General features: G+C 33.7%; 1 protein-coding gene across 4 annotated transcripts; it reads left to right on the top strand.

Annotated features, from left to right (window-relative positions):
• The first annotated feature begins 171 nt into the window (after positions 1–171).
• On the top strand, positions 172–17,452 carry tho2 (THO complex subunit 2-like protein). 4 transcript variants are annotated; one of them, XM_089703910.1, is made up of 30 exons: positions 172–316; positions 526–691; positions 768–1,009; positions 1,216–1,349; positions 1,429–1,685; positions 1,761–1,910; positions 2,141–2,310; positions 2,773–2,938; positions 3,020–3,189; positions 3,533–3,731; positions 4,020–4,267; positions 4,427–4,544; positions 4,808–4,940; positions 5,106–5,263; positions 5,443–5,699; positions 5,845–6,004; positions 6,717–6,965; positions 7,504–7,724; positions 8,881–9,049; positions 9,241–9,354; positions 9,515–9,620; positions 9,947–10,031; positions 10,212–10,281; positions 10,414–10,483; positions 10,908–10,948; positions 12,444–12,542; positions 13,435–13,492; positions 13,591–13,661; positions 13,886–13,935; positions 17,284–17,452. In XM_089703910.1, exons 1-30 carry the CDS (start codon positions 249–251, stop codon positions 17,315–17,317), a joined length of 4,233 nt encoding a protein of 1,410 aa, XP_089560036.1. In that variant the 5' UTR covers positions 172–248; the 3' UTR covers positions 17,318–17,452. The 4 variants fall into 4 exon arrangements, 2 of the variants coding, with proteins under 2 accessions (XP_089560036.1, XP_089560037.1); XM_089703911.1 differs by having other exon boundaries at positions 13,886–13,940; positions 17,289–17,452; XR_016316690.1 differs by lacking the exons at positions 13,435–13,492; positions 13,591–13,661; positions 13,886–13,935; positions 17,284–17,452 and having other exon boundaries at positions 10,908–11,417; positions 12,444–12,534.
• Positions 17,453–17,614: the final 162 nt, after the last annotated feature.

Here is a 17,614-nt window from a genome sequence, read left to right as displayed (position 1 = left end):
AGCTGTGCCCCGCGGAGCTCCGGTGTACCTACCCGCAGTGCTCTGCTCCTGCTGGTCTTAGAGTGATGATTTATATAGCCTATAGCCTTCTTCGATAAATGGGCTATCGAACACTGAAAGAATTTTTCAAATGACAGATAACAGAATCTATAGACTATAGAAGTGGATAATTTAAATCAGTCATGGCTGCGGCGTATGTTGTATTTTTGACTTTGTTGTGAAATTTCGCTATTTCTTAAAATTTAATCATGACTACTCTAACTAAATTTGTATCGGACTATTGTAAGACGTGGGAAAAGTCAGGCAGAGACTCTTTGTAAGAAAAACTACACTTGTTTAAGCTAATTCATCATAAAAACCACATGTTGATCTGTTTAGTGAATAACCTTTTGATTATACCTTGGGCAATCAATACATTTATTGTTATATTTAAGAGAAGTGCCCCTAATCAAAATTATAATATAAATAATATGAGAGTATTAGTATAGCTATGTAATATTTTTTTACTGAGATGTTTTTTTTCAGTGTTAAGTTACTTACACAACACATTAAAGATGAAGGCAAAAGTCCTCTTTTCACGAAATCTGGTAAACTTTCGGGTCTATCGCAGAGTATATACGATTTATTGCTTTGTGCCTTGAAAGGGTATCTCAAAAAAGATGCAGTTATATCTGTACTTCGTGAAATAGCTGTAAGTTATAAAGATGTTTTTATGAATTGAAATGATTACATACATTACAAAATACTAATAAATTGTAATATTACAGATGTTACATGCTGATATGCCTTCAATTTTGCTGGATGTTGTATGTGTAATAGATGCAGAAACATCGCTGAATGTACAGAGCGAAGAGAGATCTGTTTTCTGCTATTTAGTACGTGAATTGGAATCTTTCATGTCTGACAAATTGCTAAAAGAAAGATTAGAAATTGAAACCCTTCAAGATGTTGGAACATTGAAGAACAAAATTTTTTATACTAAGTTCATCAAGATTAAGACTAAACTATAGTAAGTAGAATATGATTGTTCAATAAAAAATATGGAATCTACTTTTGACTGTGCTGAAATATCTGAAACCATGGGAATTTCCTTTCTATAAGAGTGAAGTTGTGGGTGGTCTAGTATGCCACAAAATTATAAAAAAAATCTACTGGCATCCCTTGGTGACAAATGAATATAAATGTAATTATATCTTTATATGTATTATTTTTCAGCTATAAGCAACGTAAATTTAATTTGTTCCGTGAGGAGAGTGAAGGATATGCAAAACTCATCGTAGAATTAAATCAAGAGATATCTGAAGATACTGACTGGAAAACTATTTTGGAGATTATTCAATCACTAATTGGTATTTTATAAAAAAATATTAGTTATTGTTGTTATTATTTATTTGTTTGTATTTGGTTATATACTTAAATATTTTTCAGGTTGTTTTAATTTGGATCCTAATAGGGTTTTAGATATTATATTGGAATCCTTTGAAGCACGTCCACATTTAGATAACTTATTTATTACTCTTATAAAGAACTACATGTGTGATCCTCAAGTAATATCGGAGGTGTTAGGGTTCAAACTAAGTAACATGGAAGTATTAGATACTTATAAAGAGCCCCCGAACTTAATAACTATAATAGCTTTACTTTTGCAACATCAAGTTATTGCTTTGGATGATATTTATCCATGGGTAAGTGAACATTAATTAAGTTTATTTATTTTACATGAAATTTCACTTTACATAAAATATTTACTTTATTTGTAGCTACGTCCTGATGATTTAATAATGGCCAAAGAAGCAGATAAGGAATTGAAGTTAGTCCAAGAATATATTCGTAAATTAAATATAGTTTCTACTAAAGGACCACCTGCTAATGGGGCCAATGACTTTATTGAAGACAAAGCAGATCCACAGGTAAAATCGTAATTCTTTTGAATTATATATTTGAGAATTGTTGATCTTAATAGGAATTGTTGATGTTTTTAAGCTATGTATAATTAGTTATTGTATGAAAGTAATTATGAGAAAAATCTATTATTTATAAATTATAGGAAATGAATTTTTAATGTTGCATTCATGATTTTATTTAGTAAGTGCAATAATAAAAATTAACTCAGTAAATATTTTTTACATTTGATAAACAGGAATACTGGGCTAATCAAAAATTGGTGCTTAGTGAAGCTCTTATCCGCGTGTGCGCATGGCGGGAGTTCTCAGCTTTATTCAGTCGCCTTCATGTGTCAGCCATGCCAGCTCGACCAGCCAAAGCTCTTTGTGAAATGCTACATGCTGTTGTTGAACCGTTATATAGATCGTAAGAACGTTTTCTCTCTTGTGTATTTATATGCTTCTTTTTAAATTATTGAAGTGAGACCCTTGAGATACTGTGTATATAATATAGTATAATGTTAGACGTAACTTTTGATTTAATATTTTTGTGGATGAGTAGTTGTCAATATATTGGTCACCGTTTCCTGTCCGAACATGCTTAGCTGTCGCATACTATAAATTGCCGCGTTCCTTTGTCTCGTGGCGCATTCGTACGAATCGTGCCTGGGGGCTCGGACGTTGTTTAAACGACGTTTGACCCAATTACCTTCACTTTGCTAATAGCCGTTGACTTGCTGCGATTTGTTAATCAATTAGGTAGCTGTGTAGAATCGCAGTACATTTTTATTACATTCAAACTAATATTTGTACCTGGCCTCGCGTGTTATTTCTTATAATAAATATATTTTTATTTTTTGAGTCCAGAAAAAAATTATGATATTTACAGACAATGCCGAGTAGCACCAAAAATAATGGGCACCCCAATACCACCACTAAAGTCAAATTTAGCTCCAAAAGACTGTAAGACATTTGAAGATATGAAAGAAGTGGTTATTCCTGCCCTGATTTTGTTAGGACCAGCTCTTCATCATGACCCTATTCTGATGTATAAAGTAAGTATATAACTGGTTTATCTCGAATACTATTTTTTTATAATATACATAATTAAAAAAAATATATTTTTAATTTCGTAGATAATACGCATATTACGTACGTCGCGTTCAGCGAAGGGAGATCCTCTACAACATGAAGCATTAACAGTATTGGATGCAGCAATTCTGCCTGCACTCACATTGATGGAAGGAAATTGTTGTATGGCCGAAGAAGTGTACACTTTACTAAAATTGTATTCCTATCAGTGCAGGTGAGATACAATTCTAGATATATTTATTATTTTATTTGAACATTTTTTTGTCTGTGCCTGCAAATTGCGTGGAAGTCGATAAGATGTGGTTTTCCGGCGTGAATCCTTATAATTGCCTAACGGTAATCCCAGACCCATATACTGGCTTTTAACATCTATATTTCAGTAATTCAGTTAACTAAACAAATACGAAGATACAAAAAATAGGTAGGCAGATAAGTTTCGTAGAAGTTTGTTTGTGCCACTTAACTTTTTACGTATCTATTACTACTTGAAAAAAAGTTTTTGTTTCTTTTTTAAATATAAACAGACATGCTTCAATCCTATTTATATTATGATTTAGGTATTGCTTGTATGCTCGGTGGAAAAATGAATCTGGTGAAAAAATACCAGCCCTGATGCGAGTACGCGGAAATTCACTACAGCGAATAAAACATATCATGAAGAGAGTCTCCAAGGAAAATATAAAACCGCAAGGACGCCTGATTGGAAAACTTTCGCATGCTGCACCTGCTTTTCTCTTTGATTATATGCTTTTACAAGTAAGTTCACATTTTTTTCTTAACTTAAAAAAATGTATATTTTTTAAATATTATATAAATAAAAGTGTTTCGTATCCCGTAATATGTGTTCGCGGCTAACTTCCGAGCCACTACACCAAATTGAAAGGTTGTTTTATTTCTAGCCAAGCCAAGACAAGGTTTGTATAATTAAGTGATAATTTTAAATAAATCCTTTTGTCCCGGTGCGCGCTTTTGTAAAATATAAAAGTATATAAAAAAAAAACAGATAATGATTAACTGGCAATTACAATGTTTATAATTTTCTAGATACAAACATATGACAATCTTATCGGACCAGTGGTGGAATCGCTCAAATACCTCACGTCACTATCGCTAGATGTTCTCGGCTACTGTCTAGTGGAAGTACTATCAAGTAAAGGGTCAGCTACTGGGGCGGCTCACCCACCTTGGTTACAAGCGTTAGCCGCTTTCGCCGGAGCTGCGTATAAGAAGCATAATATTGAACTAACTGGCTTGTTGCAATTTGTAGCGGATCGATTGAAGGCCCAGCAAAGGTTATTTTTTATTATTATTTGAGGGTACTTGCAAAAATTGTAAACAGAAGCGGAAAAAATATAGTGTATTTGAAATATTTTCCGTATTGGTGTGGCTTCAATTTGTTTGCCAATGAGTTATTGAAGGTGTTAAAAATTAATAAAATAAAAAAATTGCAGTCAAGATCTTCTGATTCTAAAAGAGATAGTACAAAAAATGGCTGGAATTGAAGCAGCTGAGGAAATGACTCCAGAACAATTAGATGCCATGGCAGGAGGAGAATTACTTAAAGGAGAAGTAAGTCTATTTATACTATAATTATAAAGGGGACAACTTTGTATTTTTGTGTGTTTGTATTGAATAGGCTCAAAAACTACTGGACCGATTTCAAAATTTCTTTTACCATTACTTCGAGGGATTCTTCCGAATCCGTATAGGCTATATTTTATCCCAGAATATGTAAATATGTACCACACGACCACTAGTTATTAATATAAAAATATGGTGCTTCTTTTCAAAGTAGCAGTAAATGAATTATAATTATTGCTTTATATTTGTAGGCTGGATACTTCTCACAAGTACGAAACACAAGACGTTCCTCTGCGAGGTTAAAAGATGCAGTGGTGGGCAACAATCTAGATATAGCACTTTGTATTTTATCTGCACAACAACGGCATTGCTGTGTGTGGAAAGGTTTGTGGTGTTTATTCAAAATTATGTAAAATTTATCTTTTGAAAATAAAATATAGACAGAAATGTTTCATAACCTTCAATTTTTATGAAAAAAAAAAACGCAATATATTTTTGAAAAAAAATATAATATTTTCTTCCACTGTCAAAATAATTTTGTTTTTCTAGATTCAGGTGAAGAAAATACGAACGAAGCGGGTGGTTCTCAGTTGAAAGTAGTGGGTCGACTTGCGGACCAGTGTCAAGATGCGTTAGTGCAACTGGGAACGTTCCTCGCGTCGTCGCACGCGCCCGACGAGTATGCTGCGAGGTTGCCGCCTTTACCGGTAAGATTATAAAGCGACGTTGCCACGTTTCGGAAAGAATGGATTGTATGAAAATTATTGGTTTATTTTTGTTATTACTAAACAGCGATGAGTTGTATATTGTACGTCATTTTTTTAAAATTGTAATGCATTTTGTAAATATTTGAAAAGGAACTTTTAATAAATAAAATATTTTATAGGAATTACTTCGTGATTACCACGTGGACGCCGATGTGGCATTCTTTCTCCACCGCCCAGTATTGGCTCAAAAAATTGCTGCAAAAGTTGAATCATTGCGAAAGAGCTCTGATAGTAAATCGGACTCTCAAGAGAAGAGTATAGAACGCTATAATGTCGCGTCTAAGGACGCTCTAGAGCCTATTGTAATATCTATCACGCCATTGTTACCGAACAGAGTCTGGGAAGATATTTCACCAGAATTTTATGTGACATTTTGGTAAGCATCTTTTCAATAAACATAAAATATAAAACGTAAATAATTTTTACTCTGTAATAATAAACATTATTTGATTTTTTTTTATATAAAATCAGATTATGTATTTTTTGTGTTGTTAGAAAATAAAATTATTGCTCATTATCAGGTCATTATCAATGTACGACTTACGTGTACCAGTAGAAAGTTATGCAAGAGAAATAGACAGATTAAAAACGGCCGCTGCAAGTGCCGCTAGAGATACTTCACAGGGTACAAAAGGGAAGAAAGAACAAGAAAGATTTAATACACTAATTGAGAAACTACAGGTTCGTATTATAATTAAAAACTAACAAATAATTGAGTAAAATGAAATGGTGAAGAAACCTTAGCTGAATCGATTTAACATTTTTCATAATTATTTCTCAGTAACAGAGATAGATATATGGACATACATAGGGAAGAAAGAACAAGAAAGATTTAATACACTAATTGAGAAACTACAGGTTCCGTATTATAATTAAAAACTAACAAATAATAGTAAAATGAAATGGTGAAGAAACCTTAGCTGAATCAATTTAACATTTTTCGTTATTTCTCAGAAACAGATATAGATTTATCGACATACGTAGGTGTTTCTCATGTATCTCAAACGTCGATAAAAACTTTCATTTATTTCAAATCATAAACGCCTTGCTTGCGTGCAATTTGCGTGATACTCTAGTAACCAATAAAGCTTTCGTAAGCATATAAATAAAGCTTTTCAATAAGGGTTTTAATAGGATATAAACATTTTTGTTACAAATAAAAAAAGACGGGTTGCACTGCGGGAGTGCCGGCAGAAGTGAAAACTTGATTATTAACGTTGAGCATGTTTGATATTTTGGAATGGTATCCGTCTGACGCTTTTTCGATCAGGTCACGTGTCCTGACGCGAGTTTAAGATTTTATACCCATTACAGAAAAAGTGCTCAACGCCGCTAAAGAAGTTTTCACTTCAAAAGAACATGTCAGTAATATAAACCTAAATAAACCAATCAGGAGGAGCGTCGCCGTCAAGAGGAGCACGTGTCTCGCGTCCACGGGCGCCTGTCCCGCGAGTGCAGTGGCTGGTTCCCCGCACGCGCAGCCAAGTCCGCTAAGAACGAAACAGTCACCCGCCTGATGCAACTCTGCCTGTTCCCGCGTTGTGTGTTCACAGCAACGGACGCGTTGTACTGCGCGCAGTTCGTGCATACTGTGCACGCGTTGAAAACGCCCAATTTTTCCACGCTTTTGTGCTATGATCGGGTGAGTGTTTTGAATTATGCTGTGTATGTGTAGTTGTGTGTTTTTTTATGTATAATAGGACTGCTACGCGTAGACTTTTTTATATTAATGTTGTCGTTGCCACATGTTCCTTAACAGAGTTTCAAATAAATATTTTTTTACAGTGGTGAAAATATTGACTTCTGGATTTTGGCTTTTTATAGCAAATCCATACTAATATTATAAATGCGAAAGTAACTCTGTCTGTCTGTCTGTTACTCAATCACGCCTGAACTACTGAACCAATTTGCATGAAATTTGGTATAGATATATTTTGATACCCGAGAAAGGACATAGGATAGGTTTTATCCCGGAAATCCTACGGGAACGGGTTTTTCTCTGAAAACGCGGGCGAAGCCGCGGGCGGAAAGCTAGTATTCTATGTATTCATTTCAAAGTTGTTGTAACTTATAAGTTAAAGTGAGTTTTTGTATGTTTGATACGTAATATTGTTTTTACTACAGATAACCGTATTTACTTTCCCTTCCATACCTTATCTATCTGTACCCTCCCATCGCAGCTGTTCTGCGACATAACGTACTCGGTGATGTCGTGCACGGAGGGCGAGGCGGCGCGCTACGGGCGCTTCCTGTGCCGCGTGCTGGGCACGGCCATGCGCTGGCACGCGGACCGCGCGGCCTTCCACGCGGAGTGCGCGCACTACCCGGGCTTCGTCACCAAGTACCGCGTGTCCAACCAGTTCACGGAGGCGAACGACCACGTCGGATACGAGAACTACAGGTGCGCTTATTAGAAGAGACCATATTTTTGAAGTGAAAACTTCTTTAGCGGCGTTGAGCACTTTTTCTGTAATGGGTATAAAATCTTAAACTCGCGTCAGGACACGTGACCTGATCGAAAAAGCGTAAGACGGATGGATATCAAACATGCTCAACGTTAATAATCAAGTTTTCACTTCTGCCGGCGCTCCCGGAGTGCAACCCGTCTTTTTAACGTGATAACGTTTTTAAAATCGTTATAGTCGGTCATGTTCAGAAACTTGTGTCACACCAAAACCTCACGAGTGCGACCGCAAGTATAACGAGAGAGACGCCGATCTCCCGTCTCATCTCGAGCGCTGCCACCAATAAGACGTTATCACGTAAACATCTCGATCGTAAACCTACTTTACAGACAACCAATTTTTTATCTATACTATGCTAATATAATAAAGCTGAAGAGTTTGTTTGAACGCGCTAATCTCGGGAACAACTGGTCCGATTTGAAAAATTATTTCAGTGTTAGATAGCCCATTCATCGAAGGCATAGGCTATTTATCATCTCGCTAAGAAGAACAGGAGCGGAACACTGCGGGTAAAACCGTGGAGCACAGTTGGTTTTGTATAAAAGAACATAACAGCCTCATGCGTGCCTTAAATATAAAAAAAGTTTTAAAATTCAAATTGACCCCATAGCATATTCTATTACTAAAAAAACAACATATAAAACAACAATCTTTTAGTTTTGGATGGTGTTCTTGCAATAAAGTTCTTTTAATCCTTATTTACAATTTTTAGTCTATTTACTTAAGAATCCATATGAAGCAAGCAAGAAGTATACTCAAGCACAAAAAATATTAAGGAGATCCCATGATGTTCTGACTATTGTTGGCACATAATCTGTATCACTTTACGTTCTTACCTTTTCGCGATCTCAAATATTAAATTTATGAGTTCAAATAACATTATCTTTATTCCCTATAAAATTACTAAAACCACGTGCATTGGTCCTTCGAGCCGGATCCTTCAATCCGTAGTAGAAAAATTGAATAAAACTCACTTATTCGGTTCCCATTTTATTATATAATTTACAAATCCAATTATTTTGCATATTGATATTTGTTTTTACTTATAATAATATAAAATTAATATTTCTATAATTAATATCTATGCGCCAGGCACGTGTGTCACAAATGGCACTACAAGATCACGAAAGCGATGGTTGTGTGCCTGGACTCTGGCGACTACGTGCAGATCCGCAACGCGTTGATTGTGCTCATCAAGATATTGCCGCACTTCCCCGTGCTGGCGAAATTGGCACAAATTATCGAGAGGAAAATTGAGAAGGTAATTAATATTTGAGAAATAGTAGTAGGTACATAATCAATAATTATGTTGAAGCCAAAAACTTGTGCACCATGATTAAGAACTTTTACAAAAACTACATCTGAGAAATATCTATAAAATTGTGAAATTTTTATTTGGAAAATAAATTGTAATACGTTTAACCAAGTATATTTTTTTTTGTCATAATTTAGGTTAAAGAAGAGGAAAAGAACCAAAGACCAGACTTGTACGTTCTGGCGACAGGGTACAGCGGTCAGTTGAGAAATAAAGTTCCCAACATGATGAAAGAAAGCGATTTCCATCAAGTGAGTAATGTTATTAAAAATATTATCAATTAGTATTGTGGTTAAATCAAAAAGGTAAGTCTATGTTACTACTGAATTGCATTGCATTTAATTCAATACATCACTATAAATTAACGTTCTTTCGAATTTCATTTGTCCAATAATTGTTTGAATATTCTAGGTAGTTGATCAGCAAAAAGCAAGCGGCGTGGCTCAAGTGACGGCCGTTAAAGAGGAAACTAATAACAAACAACAGGAAACCGTGGTTTCGCCCGTGCAAACGACAGGTAAAAAATATTTTAAACTAACTTGAAAAAAAGGAGGAGGTTATTTAACTTTATGTATGTTACTCTTTTACGAAAACAACGAAAAAAAAAAATGTTGTGTGGTTTTATGAAACCACGGTAAAAGTGAAACTGTTCGAACGGTTCCGAACACTGCTTTGTGTAGCGCATGTCGCGTGACGGTCGGCTGCCGAGTAGGTGCGATACACGCGACATGCGCTACACAGACCAAAAAGTTTGAGACGATGTAATAAAAGTTTCACTTTAATTATTTAACTTAAAACTATTCCGACATCATAGTAGATGTATGATATTATTTGTTGTTGTAGATTCAGAGAAAAAGGAATCGAAAAGCAGTGATAGACGACGCGATGAATCAGATCGCGATAAGGAGACTAAGCGCGAGTCTAGATCGTAAGTATCAATAATCAATATGAAATAGCATATGAAAGGTCGTAACTTTTGTATTTTATTGTGTACCCTACGAAACACTGTTTAAAAAATATATTGGCTAACAGTGATTTCCAGTAATAATGCCCTATTCAATACAAAATAATGTTTCTCTAAAATAAGTGAATTTATCCTTATTTCTAGGTCATTGAAGGAACGGAACAAAGAAGAGTTGAGAAGTAAAGATAAATCTCCAAGAGAACGATCACATAGAGTAAGTATTATACATCGAAATAAAAGTAAATTATTGTAGTGAGAACTTGTAGAAATTCACGGATCCTAGTCGATCATAAATATTGTTTTCGGATTGGTATAAAGTTAAATATTTATTTTGTTTTTTTTTTAGGAGGAGCGCTATTTGGAAGCGATATCACCACCTCATGATCACCGTCATCCGTCCGATGACGTAGATCGTGGTAAGTCTTACTGTTTACGTTATTTTTGTAAAACAAATTTATATTGTTTTATTGTTTCAGCTACGATTGATAATAACATGGAATATTATGTTTAAGAAAAATATTATTGAAAAAAACCTTACACCTACTGGCACAGCGATGCGATGCTATGCAATAGCTTTACCGCGGCAGTCCTCGAGTGTCGCTATTTTTTTTAATTCCTTTTTTATTGTAACGTTAACATTATTTGCGATTGCGCCCTAGTTTTAGGAAGTTATTTATTATGTTCGACCCAACTACCCTCAATTTATTTGGGCTAAGAACTGACTACATTAATTAGGCAGGTAGAATTGCAGATTGGAATATTTTAACATAATACTTAATGTGAATTTAATTAATGCACACCTAGCCCCATTTTCTAACATACAGTTTTTAACATTCACAGATGTGAAACGTCGTAAAGTAGAGAGCAGCGGCAATGGCAAGGTGAGTATCGTTGTAATAAACCGACCCGGACTCGCGCCGGACTGAGGATTGGGCTCGACGCGTCACCTACCAGGGAAAGCTACGAACTGTGCAGTGATCAGACTTAGTGACTATCAGTGATAAACGTAAAATATATTAATACAAAAAATTGTAAAATATAACTAAAAATACCGAAGAAGATTCGCCCCATGTTGCTACTGTTGCTGTCCGAGTGAAATGCAGAACTCTGCGCGGATAAAGAAAAAGAAAGGAAATTATGAAGTGGAGTTGCAGATGTGAATTTTCGATGAAAAATCAAGATACAGAAGATACATATTCGTTAAATGGAAAATGGAGATCAAGGTGCAGAAACGAAAAAATAAAACCCCTGAAAATTAATTAAAAAATTCAAAACGAGAAGCAACATAAATAAAAATAAAACAATCTTTCAAATTCAACTCGTATAAATATCAACGGCGCAAAGATATACGTAAGTCAGCCCAGCCCAGTCGAGCAGTGGTAAGGTTTTTAGTGTATTACGTTATTGAGTCAAACGGTTCAAAGAATTAAAATGAAAACGTGTCAAGAAACAGATAGAAGAACGTATACGACTCAGATGTTTAAAATATAACGTGTAATGGTGGACTTCGCATAATCTATATAAGTTGTCAACATTCTGCTACTAACTTGAATAATTGGGAAGAAATGTATTAATATATCAATGGGTAATAAAATATATCATCACATGGAGCATCAGAAATCATGGAAAATATTTGGAAATTAAAAGGAGATCATCATGGATGAGTGAGAACTGACAAACATAAAGGGACAAGCCCAACAAAACGAATCGACGAAACGCAAGCGGTAAAAATTACAAACTTCTCAACTTCTAAATAGAATGAAAATTTTGTCAAATATCATACGATCCGATAAACTTGAAAAAAATCGAACAACACCACCAACTAACCTAACATAAAACTGTTGAAAGCGAAGACATTAAAAGACCAGCAGCGGTATTATGAAAACAAATGAAAAGAAGCAATAAGTAAACCAAGAGACCTCCTTGCATTCAACTATTCTTGAAAAATTTTCATAAGAGAAAACATCTATATGATTCGAAGAAAATTTTCAAATATGATTTATATCATAAAATAAGGCATATATAAAACCTAAAACCAGTAAGAAGGCGGAGAGTACACTACGTCCAGTCGAATCTTTAACCTTGTCTACTTCAAATTTACCATATATAATCGTCAGACGATAACTTCAGGAAGTCGGCAGAAAACGGATGTACCTGATTACCATCATCAACAACAAGTTCCCGCTCATAATTCTCTAATATGTTGTGGCGGCAAACTGACACCTCGAAAACATAGAAGAAGAAAAGAAAATATTATGAAGCTTTATTTTAATTCTTTGATCCCTTTGACTGATATTTGTATAAAACTTATAATTTGAATGATTTTTTCAATGAATTATTTTATAGATACATTTTAATATACTATTTTATAAGCAGGGTAGTAAAGACATTGAGGAACGATCACCTGAAAAGGAGAAACGGAAAACTAAACTTAGAGGCGATGAGCGTAAAGAGCGTAAGATAAGCCGTAAAAGGGTGAGTAGTCTTTAACTTAACTTATACTTCCTTTCTGTATTAACCGCTCACTTACATTGTTTTCCGTCTTCATAAGTATTCTGTATCAAAATAGGTCCATCACTGATCCATACTATTCGTTTTTACTTGACCTCCATAATCACTACATAGTATAAAACAAAGTCGCATTCTCTGTCCCTATTTCCCTATGTCCCTATGTCCCTTTGTACGCTTAAATCTTTGAAACTACGCAACGGATTTTGATGCGGTTTTTTTTAATAGATAGAGTGATTCAAGAGGAAGGTTTATATGTATAATAACATCCATTAAATAGTAGAGAAGTACTGTTATTCTTGAGGTTTCTAATGTGATGTCGTAAATAATTACATTTTATCCGCTTACATTGCAAACGTAGGCTGAACCCTGAAGTTTTATCAAAATAATGTACTAAGTATTGTACACATTGAAAAGGTCTACAGAAAAGTCTGCGATGGCATATGTCTATCTCTTATGGATAACCCACAATAACTTTTTATTGTCATTTACTTTTTACGACAAATAATGGCTAATTTTCGAAGCGATTTTAACCAATACAGCATTAATCCTTAACCAATTAAATACCTTGAATACATTGTTCATTTAATATAGATCTATATGGCCCTTTACACCGTATGATTTAAGTGAATATTTTCGAAGATATTACAGATTTAAAAATTGCGGGGCGTACCGTTTGCGGCGGTACCGGCCGGCCGGGCCGCTATGTTTTTATATACAACGTTAAAAGTTATTCTGTAGTGTATTTAGTATCAGCATTGCACCCGTGCGAAGCCGGGGCGGGTCACTAGTAAGTTATAAGTTGCTTGAAGAAACTTAAAGTTTTTGACTTTATTAACTTTCCTTTTTTTATTATTAGGATAGGGTCGAGGACTCATCTCTTCTTGAACAAAAACGACGTCGCGATGAACAAAAAGGTAAGGAATATAATGGTAACCAAAATATTATGTGAAGTATCACCACGTGGTTTTAAATAATTTTGTAATGATACAAAAACACCTGTTCCGTATTTCAGTTGTAATTAAAATGCCGAGTCACCAAAATGGATCGCAGGAAGATCACCATTATGAGAAGTATCATAAAAGGGTGAGTGAAATTCCAAGAAGCAATTTGAGTTTTAAGATTAAGAATAAAAGAACTATTATAAATTAAATTTAATTAACGATCTTTTTTCAAGGATAAAAATTAAGGATAGAGACAGAATTTTCCCCAATTAACTCTAGTGTTAAGTCTAAGTTATTTTAAAGATAAAACCACAAAAATAAAGCATCATCAGTTTTGTATATTGTTATTTATTGCCTAATTTTCAGGAGAAATCACCGTTCCGGGATCGATCACATGAAGAACCCAGAGATAAACAATATCCTTTTAAAAGAAAATAATTTATATTAAAACTTAATTTTATTAAGGTCTGTCAATTGTCACTTGAGGAGCTTCGGAACAAAAACCGCTAAATCCACTTTCTAAGATTTTTGACAAATCGGAAAAAACGTTTTATTTCTTTGTTTTTTTAGGTAAAAGAGAGTAGAAAATCTTAATATATCAACATTAGCAACATTGTTTGGTGGCCAAAACAACAGATTCGTGTGTGAAGTAATAGACGAAAAAAAAAATAAAAAAAAATGGATATAGCGGTTTTTGCTTAGACTATCCGGATTTATCGTTTTTTGAAAAAATCAACTAAGGATTTATCGCTATGTGAAAAAACCATTAACATTTTTGGTTAAAACTAAGTATATGAGGAATTAAATAATTAAAAATTAAAAATTGATATATCGGTTTTTGTCTCAACCTTATAAAAATCTATCAAATTTATGTAGGATTTATCGGTTTCTGTTAAGATATCAATTTTCTTTTACCTCATCAGTGGATTTATCGGTATCTGTATAGATCATTTAACTTGAAGCGCATTTTTCTACTAGATTCATCGGCTTTAGAACAGATTCAATAAGCTTATCATGTAAAATTATGCAAAAGCATCGAAATTACAAAAAAAAAAAAAAAAAAATACAGCATGTCGTTTATCGGTTTTTGTTCCGACCCTCCTCACTTATAATACCACAAGAGCTTCAAAATTATCGGGTATTTTCCGATAGGTTGCAAACAAATGAAGGAGTCAAGTTTTTAGTCAAGGTTAAAAGATCACGAGCGCGAAGCGCGATTGATTTTTCCTAAAAAACTTGACGACTTTATTTGTTTGCAGGGAACCTTGAGGGAAATGCCAGATAATTTTGAAGCTCGTGTGGTATTCGGGGGATTATTTTTCCGTCCCAAATGTCGGCCAATAATTTCACAATTGAATTCAACCTGTCAGTTTGACGTCAACGACCAGAGAAAATTTTCAAAAAATTATCAGTATAATACCATGTAGGTTGTACCACGTGACGTCGAATGGTGCAATTCTATTGGTCGATATTTGGGTCGGAAAAATAATCATAGGTATTGCAGGCAGTTCCTTTTTTCTGTTTTTTTTTTATGTAAAGAACTATACTACGGAATCTCAAGCTAATTCCCATTCCGTTTGTATAATATCCAATCTTAATATGTATTATGTAACTACCAATGTCCAATTTTGGTAACTAGGATGCTTTTTATGTGTTATCTGGTCCTTTCCCCTGACTTTATGATTTTTTGTAAACTACCAAACAATCGTTTCTAATAAGAAATCTTCTCTTCTATACAGGGTGTCCCACTGTTGGTATACTAAGCTCAAAGGAGTTTATAGCTTTGCATACGCTGAGTTCGTAAAAAATACTTATAAAATTCCAGACGCATTTTTTTTTAATAGATGGATTCTTAAAACGTTTAAGATTATATTTTCATAGACAAAATGCTCATATTAGGGAAGCAGTATATGTCGGCTGCGCGAAGCTAGAGAAGAAAACATGGATTTTCAGGAAAAATTTAGCAAAAAAATTTTGACGTAATTTTGTTGTTTAAAGGGAGGCTCCCTAAATTTTATGTGAATTTGCATTATTATTCTGAAACAGGCACATATACAATCAAAATGGAACTTTAGTATATGATTTATTGGGTCTTTTTCTTTCGATGTACAAGAAGTTACGTAATTGACAACATTTCAAAATTTTAAGCTACTTATTTTTTTATTTTAATGAAAACTAGATCAAAAATTATTATACACGTATTTTTTGCTTTTTCTAAATTTGGAAGTTTTCATTCATCTTTTTGAGTTTTAAAATCATCTCATTCTAAAATGTCGTAAGCGCCAAATGACGTCATACATACGGAGGAATACATTTTTTCCTTTGCCACATACCTAGTTTAAATTAAAAAAAAATCTTGACAGTTTACATTTTGGCACATTTGTCACTTTGATTCGCCAAGCTTTGTAAATATTGTTATATTTTGTTATTTGCTGATCCAAATTTTAAACAAAAGAAACTTATTCACAAATACTGATGATGATGACTTCATGCAGGATTTGTTAAGGGGTGCTGAAAATATCTGGGAAACAAATATACTATCCCAAAAACGTTGGAAAGTGTTAAATAAATACAACTTTTAGTAAGTAAACAAAGTCTTTTATTTCAAGAAAATTATGAACACTATAGGCACTATTTGTATAATATAAATGAATTAGTCCAACTCCAATCAAATAAATATCACGCTAATGAGATTAAATTAGAAAACCAAAACACAATAACACGATTTAAAAGTTTGTTTACATGAATAATTCACAAAAATGACATTAATATGAAATTTGACACATGCCATACCCTGTAAATGTCAGTGATAGTTTTTTTTTTAACTTTTTTTAAATTAGGCTAAGGCGCATTTTTATTCCTCCGTATGTATGACGTCATCATCACATTTATCGTTTTTATTTAATTTCTCTTAAAATATGCGATTAAAAAATGAAATAAATTTTTTTCTGTAATCGCAAGAGCAAAATAAAGAAACGGTTTTTTTCTTTCATGGCCTTATAAAAAATGAAATGTTGTCAATTGTAACATTTTCGCTCGATTCATTTTTTATTCAAAAATTATGCCTTTTTTAAGGATTATTACATTTTTTTTAAAGATTTACTTGGACTTTATGTCTAAAATAAATGTTAACAGTAAGAAAATAGAGTTTACTATCGAATCCCAAGATATTTTTTCTCTAGATCAATTATTACTTTAGTTATAAACGAAATAAGAATTGAGACTTACTTTTCGAGCTCGAACGCGATCAAAGAGCGCACGCGATATTCAACTTTATTACTGCGGCTGTGTTAGCGTCTAGTACCGTAACCGGTCTCTCAGTGCCAGAAATTATGTTAATGAGCCTCCTCTATAGTATTTTTTTCGTGATCAGTGTATGCAAAACTACAAGTTCTTTCGCGCTTAGTATACCAATAGTGGGACACCCTGTATAATAAAAATGAATACCCAATTATTGTGTTGCCAAGCGCAAAACTCCACGGCTGAATCGATTTCGTTAATTCTTCTTTTATAATATTCCTTGAAGTACGAGGATGGTTCTTATGGAGAGAGAACGTAACACACAAACCACAGACAAAGCCGGGACCTACCATTAGTTGTTGAATAAAACTTTTATTCTACGTTATTTGTTGACAACAGCGTATCCCATTTTTTTAGTTTTATGTCAGTTACCTTTTCTTACTATTTCATTGCTATTTTTTAGTCATTTTATGTGATAAATATAAGTATGTAATTGTATCTTGATTTCCTTCACTGAGTAACACTAGACGATCAAATGAGTCGAAGATCAGAAGATAATGCTGGTTTTCAAGATCTTATGACGACAGTGACGACTTTACCTAGTATATGAACTAGATATAAGAAAATGTACTAGAATATACTGACAAACAGTATGGAAGTATACTGCAATAAAATAAATGTCCACAATACAAACTAAGTAGTTTCATTTAATTTTTGTAACAGTTATATTTATACCATTCTACCATTTTTATAAATTAAGGTTTTGAATAATCTTATATATAAAATTCTCGTGTCACAATGTTAGTCTGCATACTCCTCCGAAACGGGTGGACCGATTCTCATGAAATTTTCTGT

This window comes from Colias philodice, chromosome 15 (assembly GCF_061535455.1).
Source record: "Colias philodice isolate Cphi_HAF_F1 chromosome 15, ilColPhil1 Martin Lab GWU primary, whole genome shotgun sequence".
NCBI classification, from domain to species: domain Eukaryota; kingdom Metazoa; phylum Arthropoda; class Insecta; order Lepidoptera; family Pieridae; genus Colias; species Colias philodice.
The sequence above is the reverse complement of the archived record's forward strand: the minus strand, read 5'-3'. Positions and strand labels throughout refer to the sequence as shown.